The 15,742-nt window shown below is 37.2% G+C and overlaps 2 protein-coding genes across 3 annotated transcripts; one reads left to right on the top strand and one right to left on the bottom strand.

Moving 5' to 3' along the window:
- Positions 1–4,944: 4,944 nt before the first annotated feature.
- On the bottom strand, positions 4,945–9,391 carry LOC107582049 (zinc-binding protein A33-like). The gene is made up of 6 exons (XM_016267757.1): positions 9,214–9,391; positions 8,874–8,969; positions 7,959–8,192; positions 7,516–7,538; positions 7,264–7,379; positions 4,945–6,005 (listed from the first exon to the last, which is right to left on the bottom strand). The coding sequence occupies exons 1-6, from the start codon at positions 9,277–9,279 to the stop codon at positions 5,443–5,445; spliced, it is 1,098 nt and encodes a 365-aa protein (XP_016123243.1). The 5' UTR covers positions 9,280–9,391; the 3' UTR covers positions 4,945–5,442.
- A 1,484-nt stretch (positions 9,392–10,875) lies between these two features.
- LOC107582046 (INO80 complex subunit E-like) lies at positions 10,876–15,487 on the top strand. 2 transcript variants are annotated; one of them, XM_016267751.1, is made up of 8 exons: positions 10,876–11,300; positions 11,383–11,453; positions 11,546–11,598; positions 11,683–11,743; positions 13,080–13,197; positions 13,459–13,557; positions 13,755–13,963; positions 15,426–15,487. In XM_016267751.1, exons 1-7 carry the CDS (start codon positions 11,220–11,222, stop codon positions 13,959–13,961), a joined length of 690 nt encoding a protein of 229 aa, XP_016123237.1. In that variant the 5' UTR covers positions 10,876–11,219; the 3' UTR covers positions 13,962–13,963; positions 15,426–15,487. The 2 variants fall into 2 exon arrangements, with proteins under 2 accessions (XP_016123237.1, XP_016123239.1); XM_016267753.1 differs by lacking the exon at positions 13,459–13,557.
- Positions 15,488–15,742: the final 255 nt, after the last annotated feature.

The following is a 15,742-nucleotide window of genomic DNA, read 5'->3' as shown; positions in this document are numbered from 1 at the left end:
ACTCTGTTTGGAGAGAGAGAGTCGGTATGAAGAATATCTACACAATATAAAAATGTGCAGACACACACAATACAGTACATGTACACATGCATAATAACAACTTGTTTTCAAGTATGTATTGTGAGGTTCTGTAGTTTGGTCTTCAAGTTCCAGATTCTTTAGTTTCTCACAACGATTCACAGGAAGACACAACAGGGTTTTAATCCTATTTTATACAATACAAAAACTACGAACCTAGCGTAGCATAAATCTCATGGTCCCATCAGCTAATCCCATTGGCTGTTAGGCATGAGCTTGCTTTCACATGCCCTTACTTTCGTGCAGCAAATGATGTCACACTTAAGTGCATCCCGGTAATGCACATTACACAGGTTTCCAGGCAAAATGAATTTTCTGCTGGTCACTCCCTGAATCATCAGTGTCTTAAAGCAGAAGATCATTCTTAAGATATGCATTACCCTTCAGGACACTGCCACTGATATTAGTGTTGTATCATGACATGATTACTGTCTGCTTTTGTATTTTGTGTGTTGATGTATGTGGGTGCAATATGGTATTTATGATGAGAGATTATAGATGTTATTCATCATTGGCAACATCAGGAGGCCTGTATGTGTTTGTACAAGTGCATGCGAGTATGTTTGTGTGTGTCAGTGTGTTAGCAAGAAACTCCATTGGATAGCTGTCATTTCAATGCAATTAGCAATGTCCTTTTTCTCCCCGGCTGGCTGGTAATTGCTGTTCCTTTTTAAGTGGTATTAAATTCAGATTTAAGGGAGTGCACAGAGATTTCTATCAGAATGGACTCAATGCTGTCTAGTGGTACCCAACTGCTATCTTTTTTGATAGCAAGATAGCCGCGTTACAGGTAGTTTTGATTTAATCGATGCTGAAGACTACACCAATGGAATAGTAATTTAGTTAATATAGCATTTTTCCCTTGCTCGAAGCGCTTTAAAAAAAATCAAACCCTAGAGTAATGATGCATCGTCATTGCATGCTATAGAGTCACGCTCCCATAGTGTCTATCTGTGCTAGTGTGGTCATGCATATGTAGGAGGTAGTGTGTAGATGTCTAAAAGAAGTACTCTGATTTTCATGCATCACGGCTCTGCAGGTCTCTGATTGGACAATTCCATTGTGTAAAACATCCCTTCCATGGATGTCACTAAAATGTTGCATTCTACGTGTCACCCTATACCTTACACCCTATAAGGGCATTAAAAGGATAGTTCATCCAAAAAGGAACATTCTGTCACCCTCATGTTGTTCTAAAAAAGTTTTAGAACAACTTAAGTCTAAAGTAAAACTTGAGACTCAAAGACTTTCTTTGAAAATATTTTTTTGTCCATACAATGACAGTCAGTAGAATTGAGTGTTGTTTTAAACCCCACTGACTTTCTTAATATAGACAAAAACAACTGAACTTGTATTCTACAGAAGAAAGTCATACAGGTTTGGATTGACATGAGGATGGATAAATGAAATAATTTTCATATTTGGATGAACTATCCCTTTTAAGTCAAACTCAGAATTCAGTGGGTATGGAATCAGAGGCGTCATGCCCATTCAACGATTTTTGAGCCAAGTGGATTTTGAATTCAGCTTCCAAAAGACAAAAAATAGCAAATTAATATTTTCTATATTTAATACAGTCATACCAGCGTGATTATAACGTTCAGTCCGTCATATCATCAGCTGCTAAATTCAAATCTGTGTTCGCTGGCTGGCGCTGAGCCAGAGAAAGACGCGTTTTTACAGCACTGCGCATTAGCCAATCACACAGGATGCTGTTGAGCTTATGAATGCAATGACCAATCAGAGGTGTTCAGATGAGTCATCGCTAAAATGCCGGTGTTTTCTTCACGCTCGTTGACTGAATTGGCCTACCTCTTTCTGGCGAATTCTCTCGTCAGAAACAACAAAGTGCAAATGTGTGTACGAATCTGTAAGATATTAATTTCATAGTGTAAACAGCTTCAGTGATTTTAATGGGAGTTTTTGAGAGTGCTTGAACTAGACTGTCAGTGAAAATGTTCTTTGATCATGTAAATGTTCTTTGCTCTCTTTCTGTACAATGAAAGTGTTATGATTAGTAGCCTAACTAACTTTCAATGTTAAATTCACATGAAATATAAACTCAGTCGTAATAAAAATATGTCATGACATCCACATCCATATCTGGGGGGAAGTCGGACTTGTAACCCAAAGGTTACGGGTTCGAGTCTCGTACCGGCAAGGATTGTAGGTGGCGGGAGTGAATGTACAGCGCTCTCTCCCACCTTCAATACCACGACTGAGGTGCCCTTGAGCAAGGCACCGAACCCCCAACTGCTCCCCTGGCGCCGCAGCATAAATGGCTGCCCACTGCTCCGGGTGTATGTTCACGGTGTGTGTGTGTTCACTGCTGTGTGTGTGCACTTTGGATGGGATAAATGCAGAGCACTAATTCCAAGTATGGGTCACCATACTTGGCCACATGTCACGTCACTTAATTAAGTAAACAGACAGGTTTTTATGCATAGATAATAGATTACATTATTAGGTTACTTTGACCATCGCCTTCTATAGATCAACATAATCTATAAAGGTGAGAGTCAAGATAGGCTATTTCATGATATAGTTAATGCGTTTGGGAATGTTTCGAATAAAAAGGAAAAAATAAATAAAACATAAGAGCTGTTGTGGCTGCTGTGTGTCACATGACGCCCCCCCCACCCCCAACTCGTGCCCCCTCAAAAATAATGAGTGCATGACAGCCATATCGCTCACGAGTGAGGAAAATGAGCGGTGAGAATGTATAGAGTTTGAGAAGCCCAAGTGTCCTGTGGTGTTGTGCGTGTTCCAAGTAAACTCAACGTGCAGTTGTGTCCCACAGGTGCATGAGAGGTTTCTGCCTCTCTTTTCCTCTTCTTATTCCACCTGAGTGATGCTCTACAGTTTATCAGTCCCTGATCTTCCTTTTTGCACAAACACAACACATAAACATTTTGTAAAGAAGTGATACTTCCTTTGTTTCATGCCTAGAAATGATAATAAATGATTTTAAAATGTGTCTTGGTGTGTGGTTTATAAAGCAGTTATAAAGGCCTGCGCACAGCACTCTGACATGCCTCTCCTGGCTGTGGCTGCAAAAGAAGGAAAAAAAGAGCTTTCTGCCCTTGCAGTCAATCACATTCAAAGTCACTCATCTGTCTCTCTAGCTTTTTCTTTCCTTCTCCCCGGCCTGTTGCTGGCAGGGTGCAGAGGGACCATCCCCCTTTTGGTTTTCTTCTCTGTCACTCCAACAGCACATAGTTTCCAAAGTAGTTCCCGGACATGGCTAAATGCAACAGACATGTCTTATTTATACAGAGGTAATTGTAAACAGTTTCTATTAATAGTATGTCAGCAGGCACAGAAATGTAATTCTTCTTTTTCTTCTTCTTGGCTTTCTGTTTTATTGTGCCAGAACACATTATTATGATACAACACATGCACAAAGGTGACTTGCAAACAGTCTGCAAGATAAGATTACATGTATTATATTTATTTGCATACAAATATATGAAAAAAAAATAATAATTATTCACTCTAAAATTCTGTCATTATTTACTCACCCTAATGTTGTTTCAAGCTCCATCCATCCATTCTCCAAACTGTTTGTCCTGTAGGGTAATGGGGATGCTGGAGCCTACCCAGCATCTTGGGTTAAAAGCAGGGAAACACCCTGGACAGATGGTCAGTCCATCACAGAGCACAGGCAGAACACCTGGTATTCCCAGGCAGTCTCCCATCCAAGTACTAACCAAGCCAAACCCTACGTACACTCTTAAAAATAAAGGTGCTTCACGATGCCATAGAAGAACCTTTTTGTCTAAATGGTTCTATAAAGAACCTTTAACATCTGAAGAACCTTTCTGTTTCACAAAAGGTTCTTTGTGGTGAAAGGGCTTTCTGTTTTATTGTGCCAGAACACATTATTATGATACAACACATGCACAAAGGTGACTTGCAAACAGTCTGCAAGATAAGATTACATGTATTATATTTATTTGCATACAAATATATGAAAAAAAAAAAATAATTATTCACTCTAAAATTCTGTCATTATTTACTCACCCTAATGTTGTTTCAAGCTCCATCCATCCATTCTCCAAACTGTTTGTCCTGTAGGGTAATGGGGATGCTGGAGCCTACCCAGCATCTTGGGTTAAAAGCAGGGAAACACCCTGGACAGATGGTCAGTCCATCACAGAGCACAGGCAGAACACCTGGTATTCCCAGGCAGTCTCCCATCCAAGTACTAACCAAGCCAAACCCTACGTACACTCTTAAAAATAAAGGTGCTTCACGATGCCATAGAAGAACCTTTTTGTCTAAATGGTTCTATAAAGAACCTTTAACATCTGAAGAACCTTTCTGTTTCACAAAAGGTTCTTTGTGGTGAAAGAAGGTTCTTCAGATTATAAAAAGGTAAGCAAGAGATGGTTCTTTAAAGAACCTTTGACTGAATGGTTCTTTGTGGAACCAAAAATGGTTCTTCTATGGCATCACTTGAAGAACCTTTTGAAGCACCTTTATTTTTAAGAGTGTAGCTTCTGAGATTAGATGAGATCCAGCATTCCAAACTCATATTTATTTATTTTTTAAATATATTTTAAGTAGGATAAATTCATTTTCTTCTTGTTTCCTTATTTAATTTTTTTACACACCAAAAGTTCATTGTTACCACAGCCTGTCAAGCTCCAAAAAGGACACTATTTTCACTGATAATCTTCACCTCCTCTGCAGCTCTCAAATCAAATATGGTTCAGGCTGGACGTCAATAAATTCAAAGCTCACTGGTTTTCGAGAGTCTCATAACCAACATCATGACATCAATCCGTAATGGCATACAGTTTTGAAACAAATAAATAATGACAGAATTTTCATTTCTGAGTGAAATATTCCTTACAAATAAGGGATATTGGTTCTATAAAGAACTGCACAGCCAAAAAATCTCATCTCAATGTTACTTTTTACGTCATTTCAGACCCTGAACTGAATGGACCCCATAAACTGTCTATAGAGGAAATCTCACTGGCTGTGTCCAAAATCGCCCCATATGGTGCATTATTTGCAGTGATGTCTAAAAGCATAGTGGATATTATAGTGTACTCATTTAATCCCATAATGCACCTAAATAATGAATGAACAAACATGAATGAATTTGCCCACTCATTTTCTTTCACTTATTCAGTAAAGTATATTAGTGGCGTAATGTAGGGAATAGTGAATGAGTTTAGTTGTCGATTTCGGATACAGCTAATGTTTAGTGTTACTTAAATGGTTGATCCAAACACAACTACACAGCAAAAATTGCTCTCTAGCTTTCCAGGCATACAAACTTTGAGGTGATCAGAATTCAGCGTTTCAAACTATGTCAGCAGTAAGTGGAAAAACCAAACCTATGTCAATCCCTCAGAGTGATGGATGAAATATGGAAAGAGGAGCGCTGTTCTTTCCTTCATCTGTGTCACATGGGTTGTAAAATGGATAGAGCGGCACTAGAACAGTCCCCATGTAGAAAGAAAAGAGTGGCGTCATGGTGACAGTATTATAGAAAGACACCTCCTCCTTATCACAGTCCAGGAAGATGCCGATGCGGATGGGGAGGGTGTATGAGAGCACCTTTGTGGGCTTTGGGTGGGTGCAGGCCATGATCGAGCCATTTCTGAGGGACAGTGTCCACAGTCCGTTTAACGTAGAGGAAGAGTCCATCTCTCCACGGGGTATGTCCGCTCTGGCCACACCCACTCGCCAGGCGGTCTTGCCTCTCACCTCCACCTCCCAGTAATGACGGCCATGAGTGAAGGCCTCTGACCCCATCATGCAATAATAGAAGTGGAAGCGCTTCGGGTTCCTTTCGGCTGGGTTCTCGTTAGGCTGCACCTTGTCTTCCTCGAACGTCACTGAAGTTCTCTCAGCAGAGAAGGTCAAGTGGGGATGTGCCGTTTCAGGGTCAAAAGTCAACGTTGATATGTCTGTGTATGCAAATAAGTCATTCAGAATTGATTTATGTCAGATTAATTAGTAATATGTAGTACACTAATTTTAATGTAACAAACAATGCACATTTAACTTACAGTTACTAGACTAGTAGTGGTGTTTCGTTTGTGAAAGATTTTTTTTTTTTTAATGAATTATTCTCATCCTCTTTCTCAAACTAACTTATATTTTTCTTCTTTTAGAGTCTCCTGATTGAAGAACATGGCTTTTTGTCTTTCAATGACTGACTATAGCACGTAATAGCATGCGAGCATTTTGAAGTAGCAAATCATACATTCATTCTACTGAATGACCGTACTGTGTGTACTTCCTTCACTGAACAAGTTAGTGATTTGCGTCTGATCGGCTTGAATGAACACAATCGCTGCATCCAAAATCAAATAGGCTTCCCTACTATACAGTAGTAGGGGAAAAGTGTGGTATGTCTGAATTCATAGTATTTGAAAAAAAGCAGGCGAAAAGTACCCAGATGACCTACTACTTCCGCCTGGATTCTGTGCAGTTCATGGACACCATAATTCCAAGATGACAACACGTGACGTTCTACTCGGTGCTGTCCATGTCCTCAAACTCGTGGGTAGCCTCTAAGTAGGGCCTAAATGAATCTGGCTGCGGTTAGGTGGTACAGCAGTCATGTGGTCCAAGTTGTAGCTCTCAGAACATTCCGAGCTTACAAATTGTAAGTACGAGTTCTGCGAGCATGTGAGCGCTTTGGCTTTGATAGTGTTGCCATAGAAACACATAATTCAGCTCAGAGTAGTACGTCACGTGTTGTCATCTTGGAATTACAGTAATTACGACATGGCGTTAATGCTTTTACTATCCCATGAGGCCATGGGAGAGCATTTATGAATGGCAGTGAAACAATGCAACTAATGCTGGTAGGTCACATAATAGTAACAACATGGCGGACATAATATGTCAGAATTTCATTCATGATATTACCCATATTCATTCTATATAGAGCATACTTTTTAATGGTTGCAAAGTAAGTTTAAATTCAAATGTGTTATCTACTCTGACAGTACACAATTTCGGACGCACGGAATGCTTTAAACACTTTGTTTGATGTAACCTGCAGAAATAATCACTGAACGAATCATTGATGAACTGATTCAAAAGATTCGAGTCACTGGGATGAACCTAATCACCACCACTATAGTGAGAATTTGATCTGTAAAGGAAATTAAAATGTTTAATAAAATGATATTATTTAATATTTAGTCTTAGTACTTGGGTAGAGGGATGTTTTCATGTGTTTCCAGATCCGGTACTGAATGGGCCCCACAAACTGACCAGAGAGAATTTCGCTGTCTATTGGGGGAGGACGAATGAAATTCACCTCACATCTGATAAAGATAAACAATGATAGCTGAACAAGAACAGAGGTAGATGGTGAACAGAATGAGAAAAGTAACAACAATGATTATGATTATATGAGAATCAGAGACCAAGTGAGTAAGAATAAATAGAAAAGACACTTGCCTTTTCAGAAGCTCTTTGATTTCCTAAATGGATTTAAAAATATAGTGTTTAGAGCAAGAATGTTCAGATTCAAAGTCATGTTTCGCTGCCTGAATGCAGCAGTCAGCTCTTAAGATTCCTCACTCTTTCAATCATGTGATTGTTTAGGCACTTGATCTGAACAGCGTCAAATGGCATCTAGCATGTTCTGTGGGTGTCAACTGCATGAACTATGAAACTAACCCTGTTAGTATTTCACAGTAAATATGTGATGTGGTCAGAGTAGATGATTTCTAGTAGTTAAATGCACAATAATAAAATAAAATAAAAAACTTTGTTTAAATTAGACAATCCATAAGGATAAGGAATTGTTTCTCTCCCAGTGCAGGTCACTACACTACTTAAAGCTTAAAGATAAAGATTTTACTGCTTAGTCTGTCAGACAACTTAAAATGGAAATCCACCTTCAAAAGTTTTGGGCTGTCATCTTCCCGCAGTTTGCAGTTCAGTGTCTCAATGGCTTTCTCTAGATCTCTACTCTGCATGGCAATCTTTCTCTCTCTCTCTTTTAAGATCTTCACTTGTTTGTCCCTTTCCTTCCTTAGCCGCTCCAGGTCTGTCTCTTCCTCCTCATCCAGGAAACGATGGAGGTTTTGGAACTCTGCTCGAATTTCATGTTCTATCTCTTCAAATCTGTTCTGCGAAAGAGCAGAAAAAAGAGACATTAATGACTTAATGAGAAACATGAAGGAATAGAGACTAATAACTCTGGAGAAAAGAGCAGGCTGAGATTAGCTTAATAATGAAGTTATTACTCAAATTTATTACCAGAAATTGTTCATTAAGAATTTTACATGCTGTAGAATTTATACAACTTGATGACATGATGACATGCATCAAGAGTTAATTAAATATGAATGTTTACTGTTTCTGAATGGGCCATATAAAAAGCTCTAAAATGGTGCTGGGGGTCTGAAGAAAAAAAAAGAAGATGAAAAGAAGATGAAAATAGGATAGATAGATAGAAATAAAATGTTTTCTAAAACTTTATCACATGACAGCCAGAGCCTTATTTTTTCAGTAATGGAAATGGTGGGTTGAAAAAAAAGAAGTAATGTCATATTATCAGAAAGTAAATACTGGATTCTATTTTACATATTTTATAATATTGTTAACTTTACAGTGTAAACACATCTTTAATCATGAAAATATATAGCTTCTATATATTTTTGGAAGGGGTGATCCCATTGCCAGAGTTTATTTTTTAATATTGACACATATTTCTATTTTGTGAGTTATCTTTCCATGTCAGCCAGTAAGAAAAGGCCATTAATACTCATTTAGTCATATAAATATTACCAAGGTAAATCAGGCAGTACCTCGACCTCCAGTGCGTCCACAAAGGCCTCTTTCTCAGCTTCGTTACATTCATCAATTTCATGTTTGATCTTTTTAATCGCCTGAATAAGCTTCTCCTGAAACACAAGCAGGCACAAAATCAGTTTGTAGTGTAATAAGCTGACTTAGTAAGTACACTAATTAGATTATAACACTGTTTGCATAGTTAGCCCTAAATGCAATCCTAAACAACAGATTTTCCTTTTATTCCAAATGACACGTTCAAACACTTGTCTCACTTCGAACCTTCTAGAAATAGAAACAGTTCACACTGTGTATTTCACCTTGCCATGACGTATGAAGGTGACATTTTATTCTTACCTTTTTGGCACCAAGGAGAGAGTTGTTAAAGTTGTTCTTTGTGTCCTTCATGTGATTTGTGTGCATTCCAGTTTTCCTTGTCAGAACAAAGCAGACAGAACTCTGGGATCTCACATGTGTGTGCGTGTGAGGGGTTAAACCAAGCTGAGTGATAGATGTGTATTAGAAAGACACTTACAGAGAGATAGAGAGAGAGAGAGAGAGAGAGAGGAAGGACAAAGGCAATATGAGGGCAATATATCAAAGGAGGGCGACAGACTGATTGGTTCAGAGGCTGGAGGTGACCAACACATTCGACTGATCTAAACAAGTTACTTTAAAAATAAATACAATATAATATCTGGAATGGCTCTGACTTTACATAATAGGATGTAAACAAAAGAGGAGAAAAGCAAAGGGAGGTATTGTGGGGTCCACAGCTGTCTCACTGCACCACACCAGCGATTTATGGAAGTGAGGGAAGAGATATTCTATTTCTGTCTGCAACAAGAGCCAACGTCAGAGAACAGAGGCAGACTATTACAGGCAGCAAGACAGACAGAAGGGCTGGTGAGGGGCTTATATTTCACTCTGTAAGGGGTCTGACACAAGATTTGTTTCTGTGTATGTGTAAATGCACAAATGATATATAACAGCAAAGAAAGAAAGACTATGTGCCTGTGTTGTATGTGCAAACAAAGGAAGATTATGTTTCATAAAGAGCAGTCTGTCAGGCAAAGATTTTTCAAATATTTCTGTGGAATAGTCGAGGGCAGAATTGTATGACAAGAAAAATCCTTTGTGGAATACGTCACCTCTCTCTCTCTCTCTCTCTCTCTCTGAAAACTGCTCAACCAAAGCAATGTATTATTTATGGACCTGTCCTGAGTGTCTGACTGCTGGGATGCAGATTCAGTAAAAGGGAGAGTGCCATCATTTTAATGCACAGTCACATGCAGCACATACAGTGTACTTACAAGACACTTCAAAATTGTAGTTTAGAACTTAATGATATTGGGCATCTCTCTCTCTCTCTCTTCTTTGAGACCAAGGGGCCCAAGATATTTTCTCTGGTAATTCTACTGCAATAATGATAAAACTGTTTATTGTTAAACATTTAAAAAAGAAAGTAGGAGTGTCAGTAACTTTATGTTTATTAGTCTTTGTTAATACTTAATTTAAATTTGATTCAATTATAATATTATTATTATTATATTATTATTATTATATATATATATATACATAATTTTTTTTTTTTAATCATAAATTATATGTTCTCCAATAAAATCAAAAGACTTGGGGGTACAAATAAAAAACAATTGTGATGTGAAGTTTATTGAGGCCCCCTAGTGGACACCGACCCCCCTGGTTTGGCTACAGTGAAATAATTACATTTTTGTTTAGTTTTAATTTTAATTACATTTATTACGTGTATATAATTAATTTTAATGGATTTATTAATGTGAACTGAATTTTATATGTTGTTGTTATTTTTATGGGGATGTGCTCTAACAAAGGATTGTCGAGAAAGAACCAAACAACTCAAGGATACTCACGCAATATGGTGAACTTTGAAATCAGCATTTGTTTAGAAATACATTTTCTAGTGAGAGATTGACTAATGACTGCAAAAACCGTTTCCTGTACGAATTACGTTGAAAGCGGAAGTAAACAAAGAGCACATCGCGGTTCAGCACAGTAACGTTACCTGACATGCGCGAGAGTCTGTGTTTCTTTTGTCATTGTTAAATGTCCTGTAATTTTGTTTGGCATAGTATAGTTTATTACATTATAATTTGTGGAGTCTAACTTTATTGTTATACTTTACAAATACATAATTTGTTCATTCTTTAGCTTGCTGAATATGCAGCTTTAGCATGGCTAGCAGAGCAGCATTAGTTTTTAAAATTTCTGGACAAACATAGACATTAACATTTGGAGGACAACAGTACAGTTTCGGTGTCGAACCCATATAAACTAGCAAAACCATTTGAAAACGACGGTATATCTTCGTTTAAGCTTTAGAAATGAACGGGCAAGCTGAAGTAGAGGTGGATTACAAGAGAAAATACAAAAATATCAAACGCAAATTAAAGTTTCTGGTATATGTGAGTATTTTTTTCGTCAATGTTCTTTTTTTTGTATTTGTCATTTTAGATTGTTACCCTCTGTCTTCATTTCTCTGTTCAGGAGCACGAGTGTTTTCAGGAGGAGCTGAGAAGAGCTCAGAGGAAACTATTAAAAGTTTCTAGAGACAAAAGGTAGAACCTGTAAGCTTATTAGCACAGTTATCAAATGCTTCACCCTTGTTTGACCTACATGCATCAGAATTAAACACTTCTGTTTGTGTCAGTTTTCTGTTGGACAGACTGTTGCAGTATGAAAGGGTGGATGAAGAGTCTTCTGGTAGGTCTCTAATGAAAATGCTTGTCTACAAACCTCTAGGGATCTGCAAGGAATTTTGTGAGCTAAGAGTGTTTTTGATTCCAGACTCTGATGCAACAGTTTCCTCAGACAGCGATGGAGAAGGAGCCAGGGAAGCAGGGAAGAAGTGAGTTTGCAGCAAGTGAATCTTTTTTGGGGGGGATTTGACCAATTTTACCTTATTGAACTGTATAAATTACTATTCAAAATTTTGGCTCTGAAAGATTAATGCTTTTATTTTACAAGGATGCATTAAATTGATCAAAAGTTACAGTAAAGACTTACATTATTATAATTTTTTTTTTAAATACTGATCTTTTGAATTTTCTATTCACCAAAAAATCCTGACAAAATTGTCATAGCTTTCACAAAAAATACTACACAGTTTTCAACATTGATAATAATAAGATGATGTTTCTTGAGCACAAAATCAGCATATTACCGTAGAATGATTTCTGAAGGATCATGTGACACTGAAGACTGGCGTAATGATGCTGAAAATTCAGCTTTGCATCACAGGAATACATCACATTTTAAAATACATTAAAATGGAAATCATTTATTTTGAAATTGTAATATTTTACAATATTGCTGTTTTACTGTTTTTTTTAATCAAATAAATGCATTCTTGGTGAGCATAAGAGATGTCTTTATTAAACATAAAAAACATTTTTTTTTCAGAATTACATAATCAGAAATCAGAATTACATAAGACTGCATTGCATTTGTAGTGCAAACTCTGTGTGTATTTACCTTTCAATCATCCATTAAGCTTAAAAATTTTAAATTTGCCAGTTACACGCTGCTTAAAAGAACATAAAAAACATTTTTTTAAAAATCATACCGACCTACAGTAGTATAGAGACCTTTAATGGGTTGTTGAATAAACATTTGAATGCATGTGTGCCTTTTGAATTTTGCCATGGTCAGAATTACATAAGACTGCATTGCATTTGTAGTGCAAACTCTGTGTGTATTTACCTTTCAATCATCCATTAAGCTTAAAAATTTTAAATTTGCCAGTTACACGCTGCTTAAAAGAAATAACCATCCGATTGGAAAAGACTTGAGAAAGCACAAAATTGTACATGCACAAGACTTCATAGAACATAGAAACTTATAGGTAGTGACAGAAAATGCACTTTTGAATAGCTTTGAATAAATTATGAATGCTAAATGCAATTAAGAAAAAAAAAGAAAATTGATGTAGAGTTAGTGAGGCACATATCTTAGGTTAATTAAATAAACACACTCAACTAAAATGACAAATTTGTTTGAAATTTTGTTTGTGGCTAGATTAAATCACATATGAGACAGGTGTGGCGACTTTTCTGTTTTGCTCTTTTCCAAGTTTTGTCAACCAAACATGTCCTTTGCATACGTCACCTCTGCTTTTGCCGTGTTTTTAAAAAACTTTTATAGCTCTGTGTCTTCAATAAATCTATTGATTTGTTTTTTTTTAGAAGGAGGAGTCCTGGGGTTCCTCCCGTCCCTTCGTCCTCATCTCCTCATCTCTCATTCCTGTCTCGCTCTGGTGCGGTTCCTCTCCAGTCATCTGCTCCGGCACAGTACCTCAACACTGTGAGTACATCACACCTCCATGTGCGCTCCCATGTCTCATACTGTACATGTACTTCACTCATGTTTTTCAGTTAGTCACATTGTTTTTGTCACCTGTTAATTTGTCATTTTATTCATTTTTTTCTCTCTTTTTGTCTTTGTATCACCTCACCTGGTTTACATGGACTTCACACACATCACTCTGGGTACTCTGGGTGTGCTTGTGGGAATGATTGTTACTCTTTGGTGGCCTTGTGTGTGTGTGTGATTCTGGGTGAGCAGTTACCCTTCCCTCCTGAGTATTTGGCTCCCTCTGCTGAGCGAGTGAAGAAAGAGAGAAAAACAAAACTGGCCAAACACAGGAAAGACTGTTCAGGGAAGGTGAGAGAGGGACAGAGAGGTTAACGGCAGAAACGCAATGGCCTAGATTCATGTGGCTTTTATTGCTCCACTGTTTGTCATGTCTTGTAATAATCTTACAGTTACATTAACACATTTCTATTTATGCATTTTAGTTACATATGCTTTTGATTTGCAGTCTAATAACAAACATTTCTCTGCTTCGCCCTCTTATTCAGGTGGTTGGCCCACTCACATCCAGTTACCCTGCAGGCAGTGGTGCAGCTGGGGGTGCGAGTGGGCCGTTCAGCTGGGTCCCACAGCAGATGCTGAGTGAGGATGCAGCCGAGGAGGAGGGAGAGAGTGAAGGAGAGAGTGATCGAGGAGAGGAGGAGAGAGGAGAGGGTGATGAGGCAGAGCTGGTTATTGACATACCCAATGAGTGAAGGTAATAGACAAACACAGGCTGCTGTGAGCATTTAGCAGGAGCTTTAATTTAATCCAAAATACACACAAGTTGCTTTTCCAGAGCTCAACAATAAGAATGGCAAGATAATGTTATCTAGCTGGTTAACATACACTATTATTGAAAAAAGTCACTTGTGGTCACCAGTCCTGCATTTATTTGATCAAAATAACAGAAAAACAGAAATATTATAAAAATATTAATATAACTGTCTTCTATTTTTATATATATTTTTAAAATATATCTTATTTTTGTGATGCCAAAGCTGAATTTTTAGCATCATTACTGTCTTCAGTGTCACATGATCCTTCAGAAATCATTCTAATAAGCTGATTTGCTGCTCAAGAAACATTTTTTTAAATTGCCAGTGTTTTTTTTGTCAGTTTTTGTGGAAACCATGATACATTTTTTATTCAGGATTCTTTGATGAATAGAAAGTTCAAAATAAATTATTTATTTGAAATAGAAATCTTATGTAACAATGTAAAAGTCTTTACTGTCATTTTTAATCAATTGAATACATCCTTGGTCAGTCAAAGTATTCATTTCTTTTAAGTAAAACAATCTTACCCTAAACTTTTGAACAGTAGTGTATATGTGGCAAAAATTACTTTTGTTTTGGTATGAATGTGTTGAAAACTACAGATGTTTTGCTTCATCGCTTTCTAGGAAAAGAGTGTTTATGGATTTATTGAGTTAAATAATAGAGAAAAAATAGTGGGGGAAAATGTAAAAGAATGCTTAACATTTAGTGAAAATATAAAAAATGTTTTCTAGCAAATATAATAATTAATAATAATAATTTATCATTTTATTTGTAGTGGGGCTGGTGAAAGTGTTAGCAGGACAACCAGAAATGTTTGTTATTTTTGAGGCCCTGTTTTGTGAACCTGTTTTGCACACCTTGCATAAACCCATTATTAGATCATTCAGATCCTTCCAGATAGGCAGGTACTCCATTTATCCTGTGTGAGAAATTGGAGATTTTGTGATTTGTCATTAAGAAAATTGGATCTGTGTTAAGTTGGCGTTTAGTTGTATAACAGACTTGAGTTGCAAAAAAAAACTCCTGACTCATCGTGGATACTCGATAGGCTTATTTTTTTAAAGACTGCTGAGCTGCAGTGTATTACCTTTAAGTGTGCCTTAAATGTGTAGTTGCATAGCTGCACGACAACATTTAGACAATGGGGGGGGGGGGTTCTCTCTGGACAATAGAGAGAAAAACACACTGAGATTGAGAGAGCCACACCCATTTTACCCAGGAGCACATCAACACTAGCCCAGGCAAGTTTCTGTGGGATTATTAAGCAGGCAAACACACACCATCTGAACAAAAACTAGACATGACAGTACCTCTAACAGTTTACTACCAGGATTATTTATGCCTCTAATAAAATATATTAAATTAATGCAATTAAAATCTCTTTCTTTCTTCACACAGGTGCTAAATGAAACTGCAAGCAAAATATCATTTTTGTTTAATGTATTTTTAATGTTCTCTGATTTTTTTTATTTTTATTAAATATTTAAAATGTTTCCCTGTGTTTCTGTCTGTTCTTTCTTTGTTGAGTAGTTTGAGTCAATACACTAGCACCTGTTTTCATACACCACCTCTGATTTGTGAAATTTCATATTTATGACTGAACATTTTTCTTCTGTTTGGCATGTAGACAGTGTCAGAATGTTCTTTTGGCCGTAAAAATGACTTTAGCTGCAAAAATGGCATGCTGTAGTGTTGATGTGGGGGAATGCTGACAC

Source organism: Sinocyclocheilus grahami, unplaced genomic scaffold, assembly GCF_001515645.1.
Source record: "Sinocyclocheilus grahami isolate Dianchi unplaced genomic scaffold, SAMN03320097.WGS_v1.1 scaffold40.1, whole genome shotgun sequence".
Lineage (NCBI taxonomy): Eukaryota > Metazoa > Chordata > Actinopteri > Cypriniformes > Cyprinidae > Sinocyclocheilus > Sinocyclocheilus grahami.
This window is presented reverse-complemented; position numbering and strand designations above follow the sequence as displayed.

Coding starts and splice junctions, on each gene's coding strand:
- LOC107582046 (XM_016267751.1), top strand. CDS start 11,220: ATGAACGGGCAAGCTGAAGTAGAGGTGGATTACAAGAGAAAATACAAA. Junction 11,744..13,079: donor GCCAGGGAAGCAGGGAAGAA/GTGAGTTTGCAG, acceptor GTTTTTTTTTAG/AAGGAGGAGTCCTGGGGTTC. Junction 13,558..13,754: donor GGAAAGACTGTTCAGGGAAG/GTGAGAGAGGGA, acceptor CCTCTTATTCAG/GTGGTTGGCCCACTCACATC.
- LOC107582049 (XM_016267757.1), bottom strand. CDS start 9,279: ATGCACACAAATCACATGAAGGACACAAAGAACAACTTTAACAACTCT. Junction 7,380..7,515: donor ATCAAAGAGCTTCTGAAAAG/GCAAGTGTCTTT, acceptor TATCTTTATCAG/ATGTGAGGTGAATTTCATTC. Junction 6,006..7,263: donor GAAAACATCCCTCTACCCAA/GTACTAAGACTA, acceptor TTGCATACACAG/ACATATCAACGTTGACTTTT.